Below are 23,564 nucleotides of genomic sequence, written 5' to 3'. Positions count from 1 at the left end.
GGGCAGAATCTGGACCATTTCCCTCCCGCCTTCCTCCCCGTCCTAATTTCAGCGATCTTGCCATTTCCTTTGCTTCTCTCCCCAGTAAGACCCAGGTGCTTCCCCTCTCACATCTGCTCTCTCAGGAGCACCGCTAGGTCGCATTTCCCTGCCTCCCTCCCCCTCAGGCCTGCCTGCCCCTGTGATGGCGTCTCTCAACCCTTCCCTCCGTCTCTCTGCACCAGGCTCCTGGCTCTCCCCCAGGTCGTCCTGCACAGCTGTGCCCTTTCTCTTACCCTCTCCCCAATGACCTTCCCTGCTGTCCTAGAGGACCCTGTGCAGCCTGAACTATCCTACATGGGACCTGGTGCCAGACCTTTGCAAAGCCAATTTGAAGGCTTGCCTCCAGCACTCAGGGAAGAGTTGCCCCAGTGTAGCTCCACCCGGCCAGGTCGCACACCTCTCTGGACTTTCAGGAGGCTAGGAAGCTCCCAGAGCCCACAGTACCCCACTTCCCTTCTCCCTGCCCGTCTTCCCCTTTACTCTCTGCCAGACACACTAGGCTAGGTGTATTCAATGCATTTCCAACTTAAGGTGTTTTCAACTTATGATGGGTTTATCAGGATGAATCCCCATGCTAAGTTGAGGAACAACTGTGCTTTTTACTCCTTGGTAAAGTTTAAATGAGGGACTGGGGGCTTGACTCAGTGGTAGAGCCCTTACCTAGTATACATGAAGCCCTGGATTTGATCCCCAGCATTAAAAAAAAAAAAAAAAAAAAAAAAAAAGAAAATGAGACCATGTACTTACAGCAATTAGTACTTTGTACAAAATACACATTGAATAATTGTTAGCAGTCATTTGGTTGAGGTACTGAAAACCTTGTATAGAGTAAGTCAAGGTTGTTCTTCTCAGGGAATCTAGAATTATGGAGAGGAAATAGATATATATCCCAAAACAACTATAAGACACAAGCAATAAGGGCCTTAAAAGGCTACCAATGAGCAGACTCAAAAAGAACCAGGTCTGGGGGTGTAGCTCAGTGCTAGAACACTTACTTACCTAGCATGCAGAAGTCCTGGTTTGATCCTCAGCAGCAGAAGAACAAAGAATCAGGGCTGGAGTCATGAATGTTACCTTTGGGGTTGAATAAAGGTATCAAGAAAAGCTTCACAGTAGGGCTCAAGGGACAAGGAGGGTTCTGAGAAGAGCCAGTGGGGTGAAGGTCATGCCATTACAGGGAGGAGCAAGCAGCACAAGCAACGTCATGGGTCAGGAAGGTCCATGAATGTCATGTGGTGACATGAGAGCCCAGGGTGTCTGGCAGAGAGTGGAGGGGAGGCTGCACAGAGAGAATGAAGTGTGAAATGCTCTGAGCTTTGGGAGCCACATATATTCTTCTTATGTTGAGCAAACTTAGAGCAGGTTGCAAACCAGAGTTTCAGGAACCCAAAGGTCTGGTGGGGGTTGAGAATCCAAAGCTGGTTCTTAGAGAATTATCCCCATGCAGAACCCTCCTCAGGGCCTATATGAGGCAGGTTCTCCAGAAGGACAGAACCAATAGGATGTAAGTAGATAAACAGGATGGAGGGAGGAAGAGAGGGATGAATGGATGCATGCATAGATAAGAAAGAAAGAAAGAAAGAAAGAAAGAAAGAAAGAAAGAAAGAAAGAAAGAAAGAAAGAAAGAAAGAAAGAAAGAAAGAAAGAAAGAAAGAAAGAAAGATGAAAGGGGATTTATTAGGGGAATTGGTTTATATGATCATGAAAACTGAGAAGTCCCCCTAGTTGTCTGAAAACTGGAGATCCTGAGGTACTAGCAGCATGACTCAGTTCAAGATAAAGGTCTCAGAACCAGTGAAGCCAATGGTATATCTCAGTTTAAGGCCAAAGGTCAAAGAACCACTGGGATAAATCTTAGAATCTAAAGGCCAGAGAGCCTGGTGTCCAAGAGTAGGCAAAAAGGAGTGTTCTGGCCTCCACAGAGAGAGGAAATTGCTTTCCTCTGCCTTTTTTGTTCTTTCAGGGTCCTCAGCTGATTAGATGGTGCCCACAATGAGGGTGGATCTTCCCACTCAGTCCACCAACTCACATGCTCAGCACACAGCCTCACACTCAAAAATGATGCTCTACCAGACCCTAGGTATTCCTTAATCTAGTCCCATTGACACCTAAAATTAACCATCACAGGGCCTCAGGGAACCAAGGGTTTGATAGCATGGGAAAGCAATTTTTCAAGTCCTTGGTCATCCTTGCTACCAACAAACCAGACCCAACTGGCTCCCACACTTGCCTGACCCCAGAGTCAGTGTGGGCCTAGCTTACGAGTACTGAGCATGCTGCCTGGCCCCACCACCCTCATGCACAGTGCTTGACTTCGCCCTGCCTGGGGGGCTGGAGGCAATAGCGCCTTCCTAAGGACTGCAGATACTGGATCAAGGTCACTGAGCAGAGTAGCCCCAGCTGAGACAAGAACTTATCTCCATGATTTGGAAGAAAGAGCACAGACTGAGAGTCCAAAGACTGGCTGCTGATCCTGGCTCTGTGACTCTGGCTATGGATTCATGAGATGTCCTTTCCTTTCTCTGGGCCTCAGTTTCCTCAACTGTACAATAAGAGGCCTGGACTAGAATCCAGTCCCCAGTTGATCCAAGGCCCCTTCCAGTTCAGACAAGATCTGGTTCCAGCAGCACGTCTAGTCTTTTCAGGGCACCAGACCACCTCCCAGAATTTGGTTGAAAATAAATGTAATTAATAGAAGAAAATACCACATCCACAGAGCTGCCTTTTATCTCCCTTTTAAATATATATTTTTTAAAGAGAGATAATGACCAAAAGGAGGAGGAGGCAATTCCTCCTCCAAGTGACACATGAGGAAAAAATAAATAAATAAAGCATCTTCAAAGAGAATTCTTCAGCGAGAGGCAGGTACAAAGCCGAGCAGCTTCGTCCAGGGTGGAAGGGGGCTGGCTGTTTTGAGGCCACCACCTCGTGGCAGTGCCTCCTGGGACTCACCGGCTCCCTCGTCCAGCAGGCTACCTTATTAGACAGGCCTCTTTACTGCCCCCAGAGTCCCCTTCGCCCTTGTGAAGGCCCCAGTGATTGGGCCACAGACAAAGCCCATGGCCAATTAAACCCATAAGGGCTCTTTGTTTGGTTTGAGTTTTGATTTGTTTGTTTAGCAAAATGTCAGGCCAATTAAAATGAGATCCAAGAGCCTCAGCAAGCACACACCCCTGCAGAGTCACAGGAAGTCAGGAGAGAGGAGACAGCTAAACCCTCCTGAGATGGGAGAGGGAAGGAGCCCTTGGACAGGAGTAGACCAGGCACCTGCTCTGGCTGCCCATGAGTCGGTACCGAAGTATGGATGCAAAGCCTTAGAACACACAACTGCCTAGCTGCTGACTGAGATGATCCTGCTTTCTAATTTGCCTAATGGAAATGCCTCTGTTAGACAGGAGGAGCACCTCCCTTAGAGCTGGGTAACTGGGCCCCTGTTCCTCCCACAGGACAAGGGGTCTATGGACCAAAGGAAATGGCCACCCAGAGCCCACAAATCCCTTTCCTGCTCCGGTGCCTGGGCAATTCCCTCCCTGAACGCCCCAAACACCTATCAGGGTTTCCAGGCCTCCTCCACAGTCTGTCCTCCCCAACGGGCCCTGCCACCAGATGACCCCTCACCAGAGGAAAGGCAGATGGAGCCAGGACACATGGATCCCACACAAGGCTCCTTACAGTACCAATGATAAACTGAGGCACCGAAAGGCCAAGCAACAGGCACAAGGCTATCCAGGATAGCAGGGTCTGTTTCCTCGCCAGACAGAACCGTCTTGGGTCTATATGGGAATTCTCACCCCTGGCACCCAGCATGCCAGTGGCCTCTGCCCCCTTGGCATTGTGTGCTAAGGATTGAGCTACTGACTGGTGCCCTAGCCCACAGGACTGGTCTAATAACAGCTGGCATCGTAGTTCACCACCTTGGTTCTTCCCTTGGCCCTATGAGTCACTCTGATGGGTGAGGAGGAGGGAGCGGGGCCTGCAAACAGGGGGAGGCAGGGAGGCTCAGTGGTGTGCAAACAGGGGCCAAGGCAGGAAGCTGAGGTCAACTGGCCCCCACCACAACTTTGGCCCTTAACTGCCCTCTCCTCCCAGGTGATGGTCATTGGTCAACCTCACCTGCCCAGGCTCAAGGTGGCTGAGAGGGCCCTGCCCTGGCCTGCGCCAAGCCGGCAGGCAGAGCGGAGGCCTCCCAGGCTGCTGGGAAGGAGGAAGGGAGGGGAAGAGGGAACGAGGCACTGTGGTGATTTCCATGGCGATGATTATTCGGCTGGCTCTTTGGCCTTATTGATTTTCAGACTTCATGGAGTAAGGAACAACAGTTTATCTCCTTCATCAAACAGAGGGACGGAGTGAGGCCAGACACAGCCAGGCTCCCGCCGTGCCTCCTTCTCAGGGAATGGAGGAGCCACAAACCCTCCAGAGCCCTGGCCAGGGGTTCTGCAGCCCTGGGCCTGCCAGCCAGTGCTACCCTCTGCAGGGCCCTGGAAGGTCACTTAGGGGGACAGAAAGGGCCTGAGCCTTGTTCTCCTGCCGGTGTTCCCCACTACCCCCAGGTAACTGGAACCCGCTACTCCCTCTGCCTGGGACTCAGTTCGTGCCTCCGTTCAGAGGGATCACAGCCCTCCTGTGGCTTTCCTTCACGCGCTGAGCACTGACAGAACTCAAGTGGGTCACACTCTGTTGAGCTGATGGTGGCCCAAGAGCAGGTGTTCAGGCTTCAGCTCCTGTCCTTCGGGGGATAGAAAAGGTGAAGACGAGCCTGAGCCAACAAAACATGGGACTCTCACCTGCCTCCCGCCACCCGCGGACGGTTGGAGCAGTCCATGTCACATCCCAAAGAGGACCTTGGTGCAGAGGCTTCAAGCTAGAGTAAAAGGGTCTCCCTGTGGAACAATGCCCCATCCCACCCATGCCCTCTCATCACCATAGCAACCCAGGCCCCCTAACAGGCAGGGGAGGCTATGCTGCAGAGATCGATGGGAGGAACCTGGGGGTTCAACCTCCACTTCCACTGTGTCTGTCCCCAGAGGCCACATCTGGGTCCGTCCCTCCTTCTCTCCTAGAGGCTTTGGGCAGTGGTGGTGTAAAGCACATTATCGCCTGTACCCCCTAAAATCCCCACAACCACAGCACTGAGATGTGTCCCAATGGATGTGGGCTTTGAGATAGCATTCAGAGCACATCAGATGAATCACAGCATTATGTGCGTCCTGCATGTCCACTGGGGCAGCAGTGGCAGTCAACACGCCCCAACAAGAAGCAGGGGCATTGCTGGGTGGCCAGGTTTAGTGGGTAAGAAAATGCAGGCATGAAAGAGCCTCCAACACCACCCCTCCTGGGGAGCCCAGCGCTGCCCTCCAGTTCTGGCTGATGCCCATCTGATGGATGGGACAGCCAAGCCGCAAGCGGGGAGCTCCTGAGTGGCCCACGGTCCGGTGTGGGTTGAGGTCTATTTTTGTCCCTTTGCTGTTGTTCATAACATCATATCGCAGTCTGAGTAACTGGAACAAGAATTATTTTGGCTCGTGGTTCTGGAGGCCCAAGGGCTAGAACTGGTGATGGCCTTCCTGCTGGCAGGGTCCCAAGGTGGTGCAGGACATTCCACGGTGTGAGATGGGCAGGTGTGCATGTGTGTGTGTCCTCTGGTCTCTCTGCTCATAAAGCCACCAGAATTCAGTCATGGGGGCTCCGCCCTGATGACCTTATCCAATCCTGATCACTTCCCAAAGGTATGCCCTCTAAACACTATCACCAGATGAAGGCTCCACCCTCTTGATTCCTCACTGTGGGGACAAAACTCGAACACATGAACCCTTGGGGGACACGTTCCAACCATACCCAAGCAGCCTGCAAGGGAGAACCACTTGCAACCACTGTACCTCTCCCGGAAATTACGGGCTAGTTCCAAAGCTGGAACTAACCTTCAGGATGAAAGCAAGGCCGCTTGCTAAAGTGTGGTCGCATGAGCTGCACGTGATGTTGGATTAGAGAAGGAAAAACCCAGAATGATCAGACAGGGTCAGGCAGAACTTCCTGGAGATGTGAGTTGAGCGGGAGTGGTGAATCGCCACCAGCGTAGGTAGGTTTGGATGGCAGGGGAAGGAAGGACAGCTATCCAGGCAGAGGGACAACCTGAGCAAAGGCCTCAGAGGGAAGCCCCCATGGCAGGAGCAAGAAGAGCAGGCACCAAACCAGAAGGTAGTGGCTAGGGATGAGGGGCGAGGCTGGGTGGGAGTGCAGCACCGAAGTCTAGGCCTGATGAACTAGTAATGGGAATAATGTCAGGATCCTCAGCAAAGAGGTGGAGAGGAAACGAGACTCTAAGAGCCATTTTGAAGGAACTAATACAAGGCCTTAGTGGGTGGACAGCAGGAGCCAGGAGAGTCGAGACTTGAGGCCGAGAGATGAGGAAGACAGGGCCACCAACTGAAATGCAGTAGGAGGAGTGGGGAGGTGGCAGGGTTGCTATGGCAAAGAGGTGACAAGGTACCCCCTGAGGCAACCAGACCCTGGCTGAGCCCTCTAGAGCCCTGCACTGACCAGTTGACCCCAAGGCCCCCACCCAAGGTGATGCACCACTCATGCGTGACTGGCAGGTGTCCTGTCCTGTGCCAGAAAACAATGAGGCTGGCGAGCTGAGAACAGCTCCCCCAGAAACCACCCCTGCCCTGCCCTCTCGGGTGTAGAGAACTGAGATGTGGCAGAGCCACCCTGGTCACGCATCATTCAGCAAGTAGCTATGGAACACCTGCTTTGGAGCCCTCCCTGCACCCAGGGCTGCGGGTGGGATTAGGGGCAGGGTGGGGTGGTCTTCACACACTCCTGAGCATCCTGCCTTCTGCCAACCAGGGCCCTTGGGGCCAGGAGTGGACCCATAGAGCTGGGAGAGCCAAGACCACACCAGCTGACCTTTAGGAAACCCCTCTGGCTCCATACAGCAGAGGCCACAGCTGCCCTCTCTGGGCACCAAGCGTGGAGAACCCTCACCACATGCCAGATCCCTGCCTCAGTTTCCCCTGGCTCCTGTGACAAAGTGCTACAAACTAGGTGGCTTACAACGTGGACCTGTTCTCTCACAGTTCTGGGAGTCTGGAGTCTGACATCCACGTGTATGTAGGACCATGTTTCCTCTGAAGGCTCCAGAGGAGGGAACTTCCTTGCCTCTCCTGGTGCTGCCGGAAGTCCTGAGAGTTGCTTGGATTATAGACACATCACTCTGGTCTCTGCCCCCCATTGCCACAGGGCCATCTCCCTGTTCACATCCTCTTCCTCTGTGCGGTTCTATGGCTGCTTTTGAGGTGCAACAACTGAGCTGAGTGGTCATGTCAGAGACCTCTGGCCCACAAAGCCTAAATGACCCTCCAAGCCTAAATGACCCACTATCTGTCCCTTTACAGAAAACGTTTGCTGACCCCATCTCTAGAATATTCACAGCATGACCCGGAAGTGATCAAAGAAAGATGGCCCATCTCCTGTTTCAGAAAAGGTTCTGATGATCAGATGATCTCTCATCTCTAAAGTCTCCTGCCTCCTAGGGCTAGGGTGGGAGGTTTAATGAGCTAATCGTGTAAAGCATTAACCAGGGCGTACCCACATAATAAGCAGACAGTAATGTTAGCTGTTATTACTACTATCATTTTTCCAACATTCTCAGGAAGATAGAAGACCAGAAGCAGGGAGGAAACCCCGTTCCCACCTTAATTTGAGAATGCACCACACACACACACACACACACACTTGTATTCCAGGAAGTGACTGGCCCCATTTTATAGCTGGACAAAGTAAGGCCTGCCAAGTCCAAGGGTCTCAGCCCGGCCCACCATGAAACAGAGACCGCTCTGTGGTCCAAGTCTCTAAGGTCCTGTGACTCCCCAGTCCTGCCCTCTTCACACACACTGCTCCTGCCAGTTCACACACACTGCCTGCCAGTACGCAGGCAGTGGACAGCCAGGGTCTCCTGGGCCCCCAGCTCCCCGGGCACCTCCCCACTGGCTCTCAGAGGCGAGGCTGATTGCTTCCATGCAATTTGAATTAATCTCATGCTTCAGGTGGAGCTTGGCTAATCAGGGGAGACAAGACACCGAAGTGGGTGCAATCAAATTAACAACGCCACAGCCCTGGCTCTTTAAGAAGAGAAAAAACAAAGCAGCCACCAGAAGCCCCCACCCCCAGCCTCCCCCAGGGGAAGCCCAGAGCTGCCACCACCCAGGCTGAGCAAAGCCTCTCCCACCCACCCAGGGCCCAGCACCCACAGGCCCACAATGCCCCTTTGTGGCGGCTTATCTCACGCCACCAAACAGGGCTCCCGTTCTTGTCAGGAGCTTGTTAACAAGGAGCAGAGACACAGCCTTTGGGGGAGAGCGGGGGGCACTGGGCTGTGGGGAGAGGGGCCCACTCTCCTCTCGCGGCTGCCTATAATCTCCCAGAAACAAAAGGAGATGCCAGCCCGAGCCAGAGGCTGCCTTCTCCCCTGACTAGGTGGGTTGGCAGAGCGCTCGGGCTTCAGGGCACCCGCGGTTTCCAGGAAAAGTGTTTTCCTAAGGGCAAAGAAGAGGAGGTCCAAGAGTGCACACCAGAGGCGTTCTTTTTAGCGAAAAGCTCTGTGAGACTCCTGAAGAGATTTCAGTTAGGCTTTCGGCAGAACTTCCCAAGAAAGCAAAGGCCCTTCCTTGGAGACGGTGAAGAATCCCAGGATGTCGCTGCCTTCTTCCAATCCTGTTAGCTTTGGGGCTGACCCAGCTGGAACAGGGGAAAGACCAGAGGGCATGGAAGAGGGTTCATCCAGCCCCATGGCTCTTCCCCTACCACCCCCAGCACGTGTGAGGACTCCCGGAGGTGCAGGCCGAGGTGGCTCCTAAGGAATGCAGAGGCCAGCCCCCAAACCCCCGCCCAGAGCCCCTAAACCAGAGCCCCTGCACGTGCCATCTGTGCCACAGTACCTTCCAGAGTTCCAGGTGGCTCTCCTGTGCAGCCGGGCCTAAGAACCTCCCCCACCCTCTCCCCAGACCACCCGGCTGAGAGCGCGTCAGCCCTGGATCCCCGGCTCCCGGATCTTTATCCCCACGCCCGCCTGCAGCTCCCCTGAACTGAGCTCTGGCCTCCCATCCCCTGTACCCGCCGTGCTTGGACCAGTGTCACAGTGTGACAGCCACAGACAGCTGGCTTGGGCCCTGGCTCTGCCACTTCTCAGCCAGTGACCTTGGGCTATTTGCTTCTCCAAGCCTCAGTTTGCTCAGTGTAAAGTGGAAATAAAAAGAGGGTTAATGGGAGTGTTTAGTGAACGGTGCGTGTCCAGAACCCAGAGCAGCGCGTGGTCGCAGCGCGTCCTCGGTGAGATCAACCTCGAGCTGCCTTAATGTACCCGAGCCTGAGAATGGGTGGCGGTGTGCCGCCGCGGAAGGTGACTTTCCAGGCCTCTCAGGCATCACGTCAGCCCCTCCTGCCGCCCCTGGTGTCCTCCTCCCGCTTCCTGCACATTCTCCCTCCCACACATGCTGCTCTTCTCCTCTGGGTATTCACGACAGAAGCTTCCCTCCCTGGTGATTTGGAGACTGTCAGAAACACCAGCTGAGCTCCGATCACCAAGGAAGCGAGGGAGGGAGACAGACGCACAGAGAGCCTGGCTCCTCGCACCTACTCCTGCCCCAGGCCCCAGCCTGCACCACTCTAGTTTTCAGCCTCCTTCTGTACCTCTCCCAAGATTCATCCAGAGCGGGGTGATGGGGGACAGGCAGGAGAAGGTTGAGCTGAAACTAAAGAAAAGGGAGCTGGTGAATTGTCAGGAGGCGTGAAACTTGGTCTCCTTGCTGTCCTCACTAGCTGTGTGACCTCAGACAAATCACTTAACCTCTCTGAGCTTTCATTTCTTCATTGATAATGGCAGAGATAATAGGCCCTAGGTCACCTCCTTAACAAGAATAAAGCTTGCTGCAAAAGTGCTTTTTAAACTGCAAAGAGCAGGCTCCTCCCTGCTCAGGGGGTGGGACTTCATAGGAAGGAGGAAACTGAAGAACACAGCAGGGTGCACATAGGCGCAGTTTGTGATCCCCAAGGCAGTATCTAGGGACCCTAGGACGCCACCTCCAAGCCTAGGGGTTGGTGGGAAAGTGTGTGGCTGCTGGGGGTGAGTAAGGCGGCAGAGCTGTCTCATGGTCTTTTAAAAATCTATCAGCCTCTCACATCAAATTAAAATGTAAATAGCAGCTGGTCCGGGCAGGACCTGGGGGTGACAGGAGCCGGCCTGCGAGTAATTTCACAGACAGGAACCGGTTACATCGGATTCTGACAACTGTCTTGTTTCTGAAATTGATTTCCTCTCCCCTCCGCTGGCGGCCCTGGGGGCCCTGGAGTGAGGGGAGGGGCGGCACCTCCCTGGCTCCTGCCCATGAGGCCCCACTGGACAGAGCAGGACAGAACCAGGGCGAAGAAACCAGGAATTTCTGCCGCCTAAGGCAATGGCCCGGGCCATTGAGGGTCCTCCCTGCCCTGGAGTGAGTGCACAGCAGCCCGACGGGCTGCCCAGTGCTGGGGATGCTGCCGCCCTGGGTGGCTCACAGTCAGACCCAGGAGATGGGTGCTGTGCTGTAGGCGTGCCCCGTAGGAGTAGTGTCTGCGTGCAACATGGGGTGTCCCTGGAAGTCACCTGGACACCTCTTCGCCTTCTGCCACTTGCAGGGTGGAACACTGCGTGGACTCCGGGCTGAGACAGGCCAGCCCCACGCGGGACTCACGGGGGACCCCACGAGAAGGGAGCTCACCACACCCCCGTGCCCAGCCCCTCCAGCTCCCAAGCCCCCGAAGCCCCCTCCCCCACCCCATCTTTGTACAGAGAAATTCCTTTTCGCTGTTGTTAATTGAGTCACATCGCAGGAAGCGACCAAGTCTGTCTGGTTAAAGCCTCTCGTTCCGTTCCTGCGGGAGCAGTGAGCTGCCCAGGTGGCTGTCATCAGCATTTTCCACGCAGGACTCAGCCTCGCGCCTACAGTCCCCCCAGCTCCCCTACCTGGGCCCCTAAGGCTGCAGTCCCTGCTGACCACCCAGCGCCACAGCGAGACCAAGGCCAAATTCCACTTCTCAAAACCAGACTATGTGCAGGGCAGGCGGGCAGACGGACGGCGGGCAACCACAGCCTACAGGGGAAAGAACCACCTGCTGGAAGCCTGTTTCCCTGTTTGAAAATGGGGCTAATAATACTTCTTATGGTTGGTGTTGGGAGGAAATCCTTGCAAATGAGCCAAGAGGCAAAGGCATCCGGCTTACTGGATCCATCATAAGCATCACGGACGTTGCATGTGGCCTCATGGTAAGGGTGATGGCAGTGACGGCCTCTGTGCCTGCCCACGTGTGTCTGACTGTGGGACCGTGACTCAGAATCCATGTTCTTGCAGGTGGATGTCTGCACATGAACACCTCCAGGAGAGTTCTTGGGGTCTTCCCTCAACCCAGAAAGTCTCTATATAGTGAGGGTCCATGGTGCTCACTACTGCCATTCAGTGGAACAGGGAGTCCTTGTGGCCCAGAGTAAGAGGAAGTGCGGGGCAAGCTCCTGCTGCCCTGGTCTCCTCTCTAGAAGCCCAGCTGTGCAGCAGCTGGGAGGCCCCCGTTCAAGGGCATAGGGCACAGGATAGGACTGCAGGCCTCAGGGGCACAGAGGAGAGGTCTCCGTCTGGTTTGCTGGTTGGAGGATTGTGAGGCAGGGAGAATAGAGGAGTGTTCCCTGCTGCTTGTCCAGGACAAGGGACTGAAGACCCCCATATGACAGGAGATACATATACCCTGCGATCACCTTCCTAAGCAGCAAATCAGTTCCCCAGGGCCATTCTTCCCCTCCCCTGAGACCCAGAGACAGAGGCTTAGATCCAGGCCCCCCAGCTCTTCTCTGCAGCACTCCCCAGTCTCCCCCCACTGGTACAGAGAGCTTGCTGCCCCACAGGGCAAGAACTACTAGAAAATTCCTTCTTGGGCCAAACAGGAGGCCTACCCGTCTGCCTTTGCAGTATGACCCCATCAATCCCTGCAGTTCACACATTCCCAGCTTCTAGAACCGTGTGAAGTCCAGTCATCTTCCTGGCCAGAGCTCAGCTGGTCCATGTCCTCTGTCAAGGAGAGTATCTAGAACAGGACATAACATTTCATGGGCAGCCTGAGCTTATAACTGATAGTCCTATGGAGATGGGGTAGGTCTGCCTGCGTGGCCACATCAGTAGTGTGGCTGTGGGTGTGGGGTACCACCCGCTCCCATCTGGAGTCGGGTTGGGTTGGGTTTTTAAGACAGTCTCACTGTGTTGCCCTGGTTGGGGTTTGAGTCCCTGAGCCCAAGTGATCGTCCCAGGTAGCTGAGACTTGGGTATGCACCATCACACCTGCTTCCCGTCTTTTTTTTGTTTTAATTTGTTCTTTTTAGTTATACATGACAGTAGAATCTGCTGCTTGCTAGTGAAGTGACCTTGAGCAAATCACTTCCTGTGCAAGCTTAGTTTCTCCATTTGTAAAAGAAAGGGTCAGTGTGGGTGACCTAGACCAGTGCTGCTCAGCAGAGCCATAGCAGAAGTCATATATGGAATTTAAAACCTTCCAGTTGTCACATATTCAAGAGTAAAAGAGAAACAGGTAAGATTAATGGTAATAGTGTATTAACTCAATCTCTCTAAAATATTAAGATGTAATCAATGTAAAACATATTAATGAAATAGTTTACATTGTTTTTTTTCTTTTCCCACATTTTCAAAATCCGGCATCTAACATTTGCAGTGCAATTGGAGCAGCTATGTTTCAAGAGCCCAAACCCATGCGTTGCCAGTTGGTGGTTCCATACTTAGCAAAGCAGGTCTTCAACCAAATGCAATGATCCTGTGAAATAGTGGAGCCGCGACATCTTAAGTCAATAGCTCGGGGCGCACGGACATATCTGATGCTTTCCCTGGAACAGTAGCAAGCAGGAGAGTCTTGGGGGTAGCTGTGGAACCCAGGGTTCTTGCATATGGCTGTGTGACAGGCATTATACATATACACACTCATTTCATCCTCACAATTGTTTTGTGGGGTGCAGAGGTTAACTTGAATGTGCCTGAGGCCACGTAGCTGGTACTGAAGAACTAGAACTTTCAGGTCTACTGGCCCCCAAGCCCTGCAAGCTCTTCTCCTGCAAAGCAGCTCCTGAGCCAGTCCAGAGGTACTGGGCAGTAAGGAGAACATTGGGGTGTGTTGTGTTGCTTACTGTGTGGGCGCAGTAAACAGCCAACTAGTGAAACCCTGCCCCAGGCTCCAGATGGGCTTGTTACACAGAACTAAGGGACAAAGGATCTCTGAGGACCCTGCTGTCTGTGTCTGTCTACATGTCTGTGTGAACAACACTGGTAGGAAAGATAAGTTCCCTGAAATGGTACTGACATGTGTGGATACACAGGTTGTGCACTGACCAAAGATTCACAGACTAGGAGTGAGTGAGGTCTGAAAGCTAGCCTCTGCTCCACTGGCTAAGTTGTGCCTCCTGACACCAGGCTGCATCGAGTCAGAGGCAACTTTGTGCTTCCCAGATAGGCCCTAGACAGGCTGCTGCAGGCGAGCTTGGAAAGCAGGACAGAGATGCAAGTTTCTCACTCTGGTGCAGAGCTGTGAAGTCCTCCCCGCAAGGAAAGCTTCTACCTTCCCCTGCCCTTTTGCAGACTCTGACCTGTGCTGAGGTTTGGCCCTCCCTCCACCCGCCTCTCTCTCTCTCTCTCTCTCTCTCTCTCTCTCTCACACACACACACACACACACACACACACACACACACACATACACACACTTCTCAGCAGCCCATCCCAGGAACAGGATTCCTCCTCCCCAGGACAGGACAATCTCAGGACCCAACCAACCCAGGGGTCAGTCCCCAGGCCTCGGGTCACTCCTTTCAGGAAGAGCAGTAACAGCCCCGTGCCTCCCCCCACACCCCAGCATCTTGCTCCTCCAGTAAAAATGGAGGCATCTGCAATGCGAGGCCCGACTTGTTGACGTAAAGCCTCACTCTATATTCCACCCAGGTTTATACGAGTGAATTATGCAAATCTTTGATGGAAAAATATTCCTCCACACATCCTTGAGAGTGTAAAACCTTAGTCAATAATTCATACTCCGATGTCTCTGACTGCAGGCTTTTTCTTCATTATAACTTGCACCTCGTTATTTGTCTTTCACGTTTTATTGTATATCCTAGTGTAATGCTGTGCATTATAAAATTTATCTGCTTCATTATTTGATGAGCCGGGGCTGGGGAATGTGCTGGGGCCTGGGGCCAGGGCTGGCCTCCACATCAAATCCCGCATGACAAGATAGCAGAGGAGGCGGCTGTCTGCTTGACATGACTTCAGGGAGCCAGAAAGGGCCCATCATCCCCTGGCACCTGTTCAAATGTCCCCCTTCTCCCCGGCTGGTGTCTCAGGTCAGGCCCTTCCAGTCCTGTGGCTTCCTTCCTTTCTCCAAAGGCGTATTTGCCCATAAAAATCAGATGTCCCTGGAGAATTAACTGGGAAGAACTTTGAGTAGGGCTTTAAAACAGGAGGGGAGAGAAATCCTGAAAACACTGGGAAGAAAAGGGACAGCCACTGAGATAGAGCCAAGACATGGTGCCAGGGAACAGGCAGGGGCAGAGAACCAGTTCTGAGCAGAGACAAGACAGAGTCCGTCTTGGCACCACTGCCCAAGCAGGCCAGCGATGGGGCTCCGCAGAGCCCAGTGTGAGGAGGGCTCCTCCCCTGAATGCCGCGGTGGGTGGGGCGTCTGATTTCTGCATCCAAGGACGGGTTTCTCGCCATCTGCTCCTGGACCACCCTCCCAGGACAAGAGCCACTGGGCTCCTGCAGTCTGAGAGGCAAGTTTTCCCAGAAAGGTGGGCGAGGAAAAGGGAAGCACAAGGAGGGTCCCCAGGCGCATCGGGCCACTTACTTTCTGGGCCTGCCCTGAAGATTGCTGCCTCTCGGCCTTTGCTCAGGCAGTTCCCCTCCCTGCTCTGCCAGGCCGCTGTCCTCCTCAGGTCCCTGGGGGTGCAAGGGGCACTTCTGCCAGCTGCCATTCCTGACTGCGGCCACAGGTTTGTTGCCTATTCTCATCCCGGAATGCGACTCCCTGCCACCAGAGGCCATCCTCCTCCTGTTCAGTTACTCCAGAACCCAGCACAGGGCCTGGCACATAGAAGGTCTCAATGAATGTTTGTGAAATCGCTGGATGGTGCCTTCCCAGACACCCCTAGTCAAGTGAATTTCTCCTGAGCTGGGTGGGCACTCATCCCACGCCCCATCTAATGTGCACACTGCCCACCAGGCATCAGTCCTCCCTGCCTCTACCTTCAGGAGGCAAGGACCCTGACTCATTGTCATGTGTACCCTCAAGCCCCACAAGGTGCCTCGTGATGGCCTAAGTGCTCAGTGCACGTCGATGGAGTTGCACAGAGGAAAAGCGACAGGACTTTATGGGTTCCTGCCGGTCTCCTCTGCCCCTCCCCTCCCAGAGGAAGGACCAGTGGTTGACCAGAGTCCTGTCAGGGCTGTGGAGGGGTCTCATGATGACCACCCTGGGTGGTTTCTTGGTGACTTCCTCAGGACAAGGGTCAGGGAGGGGTGGAGTGGGGACCCGTGAGCACTGCTGAGAGATATCATTGCCATGGTGCTGTTCAAGGGCTTACTGCGGTATTTTGTTGGAAAGCCCAGGATGGAAATAAAGAAGCTTTAGCTGTACAGACAAGTGGAGACCCCAGCTTCAGAGGAGGGGTCCTAACCTGGGCTCCAGAGCCTGCCCAGGAGCTCTGTAGATTTGATTTGGTGAGACCGGTGAATTTGAGTATGTGTAGGGCGCTGGAGATCACATTCTCTAACCTCTAGCTGAAATTTCATATTTCCTTCCATCGCAAACGTAAGCCACAAACCACATCAGTAGCAGTATGTGTGACTGTCACCAGTAGAAATCCACAGATATTTTCACGTCAGATCGCATTTGTTGCAGACATCTCAAAATATCATTTGTGCTCATCACTAGCACAAAAGCACAGAAAAATAAGACAGTAATTATAAGACCTGCTGGTAGATCTTATTTCATGAAGAGTAATAGAGAAGCACGCTTATGTGATATACAGTATCCAAAGTCTGCTTTTTTAATGTTTTAATATTCACATAACCGTATTTCAATAATAACCTGTTTCCCTTTTAATCCTATGTATGCTGTACATGTAAAATAATTCCAAAACCAAGTCGACTGACATCTCCAAAGGTGTCCAGGGAATGTACGAAGTCCTGGGTGAAGAGGGAGGCCTCCGCAGGCACGGATGCAGAGGAGAAACAGGGACAGCTCCCCACAGGGATCTCATCCTTGTCAGACCCTCTCCGGGGGCCGAGGGGCGGGTGGCTGAGGGCAGAGCCTCTGCAGCACGTGCGCCTCCCCCAGGTTGATCTTGAGACCCTCACGGTGCCGTGCACCTCTTCCCGTCCCCAGTCCCAGCCATGATCACCTCCCATCCCAACACCACCATCGCCATCAAGGGCCACTCCAAGGAGCTGAACTGCACCGCACGGGGTGAGCGGCCGATCATCATCCGCTGGGAGAAAGGGGACACTGTCATCGACCCCGACCGAGTCATGCGCTATGCCATAGCCACCAAGGACAACGGCGATGAGGTTGTCTCCACGTTGAAGGTGAGCACCCAGTCCCAGCCCCAGGCCCCGGGACCCTGACTCTCTGAAAGTGGGGAGCCCACCATGTCACATCTGTATCCAAAGGAGGTAAACTGGGAGTTTGGGAGACCCTGTCCTACACCTATTTCTGGTCTCCACCCAGGAATCTCTAGTTCGGACCTTACCACATCCCCTTTCTAACACTCCCACAACCATCAATTATGTGGGTTCTTCAGCCCCACTTTCTAGTACCGCTGGGCTCCACTCCCTCTCCTGGGACCCCTGGCCCTTTCCTGCCTGCATGGACCCCTCTGCACTTCCAACCCTGGAACATTCTGGGAAGAGAAGACCTTGATGAAACCCCTTGGGGGTCCCCCTCCAAGAACAAGACGACCTTGCTGATACCCCTGGAGTAGCCTCCTTAGCTGCCAGGCTCTAACAGGCTCTCCCCGTTTCTTCCCTCTCCTGTCCCTGTGGGCCATCTCCCAGCTCAAGCCAGCTGACCGTGGGGACTCTGTGTTCTTCAGTTGCCACGCCATCAACTCATACGGGGAGGACCGGGGCTTGATCCAGCTCACCGTGCAAGGTGCTTTCCCTGCCCACCTCCCTAGGGGCCAGCAGCCCGCAGCTAAGTCAGCCTCAAAGAGCAGGGGCATCTCCAGCACCATGGTGGGGGATGATGGGAAATGGCCTTGTGGGGAAAAGATTCCTCTCCATCCCTCTAGCCCAGAGTAGGGAAATAGGACCTTTGCAGACACCTCAGAAGCAACCTCAGACTGCAGCCCCTAAGAATCAGTTGCTGGTTCCAGAAGGGGTTGGAGACCTGGTTCCTGGGCACATGCCACTAGAGGAGGTGTGGGAAGGAAAATTCAAGTTAGCAAAGGTGGGAGATCTGCATAGGGTGGGGGACGAGGGGAGCAGGCCCTGAGCTCTGAGGAATGCCTGCAAAAGGGGTCTGCCCTCTCCCAGGCCAAGCAAGAGAGGCCTCAAGGCAGGAGCCCAAACCTGGCTTCTCAGCCTCTGAGCCCAGCTGCTGGCCTCCCTCAGCTCCAGGGTCCTGGGTTAGAACACTAATGACATCGGCCACCAGGCACAATCAGGAGGCCAAGCTCCCTGCTGCCATCCTCACTTCTGTCTCTTCCCTGCTACACCCCAGAGCCCCCGGACCCCCCTGAGCTGGAGATCCGGGAGGTGAAGGCCCGGAGCATGAACCTGCGCTGGACCCAGCGATTCGACGGGAACAGCATCATTACAGGCTTTGACATCGAATACAAGAACAAATCAGGTAGGTGCCCAGGCCGCAGGCTCAGGGGTTCAGGGCTTGGCCTCCCATGGCCCCGTATGTCATACGCCCTGCCTCTACCACTCTGGTAGGACAGCTCCTGCCCATAAGGCAGACACACCAGCACCATCCGGTGCGCAAGAGCCTGTGGTTTCCCAAGGGAGGAACACTTAGCAGGCTAGGAACCCCAGACACAGACCACAGGACCCCCAGGTGATGGGGAAGATTGTCCCCAGGGAAACGCTCTCAAGCATGAGCTAATTTAAAGCAATTTAAAGGTGCTAGACCCAGGGCTGGGGGCCGTGTCTCTGGGGCATCATAGTTTGCACGTGGGTGCTCCTGGTTTGGGGTGATGAGGGTAATTGGAGGTCAGAGAGCAGGTCCTTCCTAAGAACAGCTCATGGGGATCAGAGTCTCTGGAGATGCTTGGATCTAAGTTTCCTGCTCCCAGAACTCTCCCAGAGCCCTCCTCGCAGGCCCAGCTGGCTCCGCCGGGTACTGTGGGGCAGTCATTCAGAGTCTGGAGACACCATGGTGGGTCCCACGTCAGGTGGCAGGAATGGCACAGCAGGGCCTCAGAGGGCACCTATTGGCTTCAAGGTAGGAGAAAAAAACACTTCTCACTCTGGATCCGTGTATACCTTCTGAATCCAATCCAACAAGCCCATGTTAGCTTCTCAGAATAATTTAAAAAGGGAGCACGGGAAGAGTCTGGAGAGCCCATCCTCCCGACCCCTCCCCGCCAGCTCCAACTCATCTGCTGGGTCTGAACTTGGAACTCAGCCCCTCCCTCCTGCTCCTCCCCCATGCTGCCCTGCTGCCCACTCCCCCTCCACTGACCCCTCTAATGTGTGGGAAACTTTCCTGGGGCTCCGCTCAGCAGGGTGCACAGAGAACATCACACATCTGGGGAGAAAGACAGAAGAGAGAGGAGAGGCTGCCGGGCAAGACACTATTCTCACGTGTCTCTCCCAATTCCTTCTGGCTCCCCCAAAGGAAGAGGAACTGCCATCACCCACCCCAGAGCGAGGAATGGCAGGAGGGGCGGGCAGGAGAGAGGGTGGGGAAAGCTCAGTGGCACCTCCCCGCTCCTGCAATGGCTTTGCTCCATTAAAGGAAAAACTCACAGGGTACCAAGCCCTGTGAAGGCAGCTGCTCTTTTTCCCTACCATGAGGCCCAGTCTGCTCCAGACCAGCCCACCCAGAAGGGCGTCTGTCACATCTTGGCATTTAGGAGCAGGGGGCCGTGAGAAGTGCAGCGCGCTGCTGTTGGATGCAGGCAGAGGCATGTTGGATGTACGGCTCAGCTTCCCCATCTGCAGAGTGGGAACAGAATGCCTCCTCGCACGGCTGCTTGGGAATTAAAGAGAAAGAGTGAGGCTTTAATAAATGCAAGTTCCTCTCTGCCTTCTAATTCAAATATCTCATGCGACAATTTAGAGTCCTGTGGGACTTGCAGGCTGAAATATATGTCTGTCAGTCAGTCACATGTACCGAGTGCCAATATTTTTTTTCTGCAGAATCATGCACCAGACATGTGGCAGGGAGAGGAAAAGAAATAGGAGAGAGAATATTGCCCTTGGAGCACACCATGCAGTTGGAGTGAGAAGGCACACTGCGCACACACACGCACACACACACACTTTCAGAACCATTACACAGCACTCTTCCATCAAGCAAAGCACACCACAACCGTATTACGTGAGCCCTGCGGAAGGCATCCAAGGGAACATCCAAGGAGAACTTGAAGGAAGGAGCGGGTGCAGGTGTGGGTGTGTGGTGCGTCTGCGCCTCTCTGCACCTGTGAAGGAAACTCACCTCCAGAGCCAAAGCCTTGGTCAGAGTTATATGACCTTCCGCAAGTGCCCAACATCTTCGGGCATCTTTTAATCTATAAAACAGAGACGGTGACACTGCATTGGCACAGTGGTTGTGAGGATGGAACCTGGCCCATTGGAACCTTCCAAGTGTTCTGGTTGTGTGCCTCCATCCCCCTCCCCCTCTGCCTCCTGCCCCAGACCGTATCCATCCTGGATCCTGACCCCCTCTTTGCCCTCCCTGTGCTTTTGCTGGGTTTTCTGCCACGTTGCTCATCGTGCTAATTTTCCAAGGGAAATTACCAAGCCTGCCCTTTCTGAGCCATCCCACTCATGCTGACTTCTGCAGGCCCCAGGCAGCAGAGTAATAATACATGAATGCTGAATGATAAATAGCACCGTCCACACAAATCTATCAGATGGCGCTGTGCAGATTTAAAATGCAGACGCTACATTTTGCCCCTATTAGCCAAGCAAGGAGCAGGGGTGTGTTGTCTGAGGATGGCCCTCCAAGCCCAGAAGGCTGGCTTGGGGGCTGTTCTGGCCCCAGTTCCGGAGCCAGCTTGGTGTGGCATGTCATTGTGTAGGAACTGGAGTGTGGCTGGTGCTGGGATGCTATGAGCTACTGTTGTGACCCGTGGAACCTGTTCTCTGGGCTGCAGAGAGATTGCCACAGGGGGCTCAGAGCCACAGTGCAAGGAGAAAATCAGAGATGCAGAATGGATTTGTTTCCTCAGCGCAGGCAGCTAAACGCTCCAGATGTGGCTTTCTTCCAAGCTGCTCCCCCTCTACAGTGAATGTGTTTCCTGAAAATCCAGACTCCAGGTCCCCTCTCAGCAAGCAGCCCACAGAGCAGAAGGCGCTGACATCTCCCCAGCCACATCCTTAGTCTTTAAGAAGAATATTTTGCATCATAAACCCTTTGATGAAGAAAGGGAGAGAGAACCCTTAATGAAATATGTTAATCTGGTAAAGCCAGGCTCATATGAAAGGGAATATTAAAAGAGACGATATTCGCTAGAGCCAGCTCAGGACCCTGAGAGAGCTGAAGAGGAAAGGGAAGAAGATAGGGCCCCCCGTTCAGCTACTCAGGGTTGGGGAGATGGCGGCGATCAAGTAAGAAAAATCAGCAAGAGCCCTCCAGATTTCACTCTGAGGCATAGCCTGGAAGGGTTGTGGGGAGAGAGTTGTTTTGTGCCAACATCAAAGATGTTTGGGAACACAAGGTCAGATCCACCTACAAACTACTGGCAAAAGCAGGAGGGGGGGAAAAAAAGGAGCTGCTCTCTGGGACACCCCAGCTCCCACCACCTCCCTGTGATTGGCAGCTGAGTGAGGCAAAAGGCAAAGGACGTCCAGTGTGACTACAACTTACAGAGGAACTCCAAGTACAAAGTAAAGGACAAAAAAAAAGTGGCTCTTATTTAAAACCAACAACAGGTGTGAAATGCCCAGCACTTGCGAGGCAGGGGACAGGACCAACGTTTTAGACCTGGTTCCTGCCTTCAGGGAGCTTAGCATGTCCTTGGGCAGTGGTCTCAGGAACAGTGAGTCCTAGAAAGGGGAGAATGTGAACAAAGAAGGCTCTAGTTGCTGTAGAGTTCAGAGAAGAAGGCTGGGAAGGGGAGTTTGAGCCAGTGGCTGCAGAGCTTCCAAAATGTCAGAGTGTTGCTTCATCCTAATGGCAGGGGGACGTATCGAGGGTTCTTTGTGAGGGGCCGGCCGTATCAGCTTGTGTTGTGGGAGGCCTTCTCTCAGCCCCAGGACGGAGCACTTGCCTAGGAGAGGGACTCAGTCATATTTGCAGGATGAATGATGGCTGCAGTGTCCAAAACAGATGGAGAGGGAAAGAAGCACAGAGTGGACACTGGGAGGCTGGCTAGGAAGCCATTTCCCTGATCCACATGAAACAGGGTGTGACGTAGCCACCTCTCAGAAGGGACAGAGGTGGAGAGATGTGAGGACACTGGAGAGTTACATGGGACACAAAAGCTATTGGACATGATAGCAAGGAAGAGAGAGGGAAGAGTCGAGAATAACACCTGACTCTGGCACACGTGATAGATAGCGGTACCATTCCAAACCTGGAAAGAGACGGGCTGACCAGGAGTGTGGTCAAGAGTTATGTCTTGGACATGGTTAGTTTGCAGTGCCTTTGAAGCCTCCAAGAGAAGAGGTCAAGTAATCAGTTGGCTAAAGAGGCTGGCGTTTAAAGGAGCAGCCCCGGGAGTTATAGAGGCGTGGGTGGGTAAGATGTCTGACCCTAGGGAAGAAGAGGTGAGGATGGAGCCTGAAAGAACCCTAACCATACATGGTAGACAGAGGAGGCGCCGCTGCAAAAGGACAGAGAAAAAGTGACCCACGATTAGTCTAAAACCAGACAGCTTTATTAGGAAACCAAGGGAAGAGTGTTTCAAGATAAAGGGAGAGGCGCAAGTGATACCTGAGAGGCCAAGTGGGAAATGGGGTTTGGTGACGTAGATGTCACCTATGCACTTTGGGGATACAGCACTGATATCCTAGGAGGGTGTGAGGTGTAAACGGCAACATTTACATTGTCCATCCCTGCCCCGGGTGCCTGGCACATGTCACTGCCTCTTCTCCTTAGCCCCTGCGTTTCCAGACTCATCCCGAGAGTCTCCTCCCTCCGCCCGCACTCATCAAAAATGAATGCACTGACTTCTGATCACTCTCGCACTCCTCTAAACACGGGCAAATCAAATGTGATTTGTGAGCTGGCACCAGCTCCCAGGATGCCACAGAGAGAAGTGAGCACCTGCCTCCACATTGCGAGCCCGTTCCATCCCAAACCAAAGAGGTGCCCACAGCAGGTAGGAGACTGCCTATTTGCAATTCTGGCTTAACCTGTCAGCCACAGAGTGACTCTCTGGGTGGCTGGGGTGTTTTTAAAAGACAAGAAGAAAATAATTTGTTTTCGAGCATCAGCAGCCTGCCATTTTGTTCCTTTGGCTCATGCAACCAAAGAATTAAATGCAAAACTACAGATGGGAGCTGGGCCTGTGCCCTTCACAGATGTCAAGGCTGTGCAGCTGAGAGCCGTGTTTCAAAAATCATTGAGGCCTCGGTTAACCAGAATTGAGGGGGGTATTATTCTCCTGATTTATTAGCTTTCAAAAATACCTTCTTAGAAAAAAATCTGTCAAGAAAGTCTAGCTTCCTTTCCTGATTTAGGAATTAAACTATAGTGAATACAATTTTATCTTTTCTGGATACTCTATTGTGAATTTAAAAGGTATAGAAAATTAGACTGAATAGTGACATCCGGACATGCCCTGGGAACATATTTAAGCCTTACTATCAGCTTTTTTATTCTTTTTTCTTTTATTTTCTTTTCAAAATCAGTGCCAAAAAAGGCATCTGGTTAAAATTTTTGAGCTTGGAAGGCTAGCCAAGCCATTGCGGTGACTGTAACCCCTTCTCATTTTCCTCTGGAATCCCCTGGTAGGTGCCTAGCAAGCACATATTGAATGAATGACTGGATTCCTCTGGAGATACAGGATGTTTACAGTCACAGGATCCCTGAGTGGCACTTATCTGGTATTTTCCACGTTCTACAATTTTGCTAAACATCAGCCCTGGAATGGACTACCATTCCCCTCGGATAAATCCTGAACACGTTAATCCCTTTGTTGGTCCCTGATCCGAAAGAGTCAGAGATCTTTCCTTTTATCGCTGGTGCAGGAAAGAGGGTAAGGTTGGGGCTGGGGTCTTCTGTTTCATCCCCTCCGACACTGACACATAACACTCAAGACCGTAGCCTCACG

General features: G+C 53.2%; 1 protein-coding gene across 2 annotated transcripts in view; it reads left to right on the top strand.

The window, feature by feature from the left end:
- The window catches only part of DSCAML1 (DS cell adhesion molecule like 1), a 325,080-nt gene that overhangs the window by 262,992 nt on the left and 38,524 nt on the right, over positions 1-23,564 (top strand). For both annotated transcript variants that reach the window (XM_079104474.1, XM_079104473.1), the window contains exons 12-14: positions 16,502-16,701; positions 17,170-17,266; positions 17,837-17,965. In XM_079104474.1, coding sequence (XP_078960600.1) covers positions 16,502-16,701; positions 17,170-17,266; positions 17,837-17,965 — 426 coding nt within the window. The remainder of the gene's footprint in view (positions 1-16,501; positions 16,702-17,169; positions 17,267-17,836; positions 17,966-23,564) is intronic.

The sequence above is a fragment of the Sciurus vulgaris genome, assembly GCF_902686455.1.
Source record: "Sciurus vulgaris genome assembly, chromosome: 11".
Classification (NCBI taxonomy): domain Eukaryota; kingdom Metazoa; phylum Chordata; class Mammalia; order Rodentia; family Sciuridae; genus Sciurus; species Sciurus vulgaris.
Note: the sequence above shows the minus strand (reverse complement) of the source record. Positions and strands in the feature narration are given on the sequence as shown.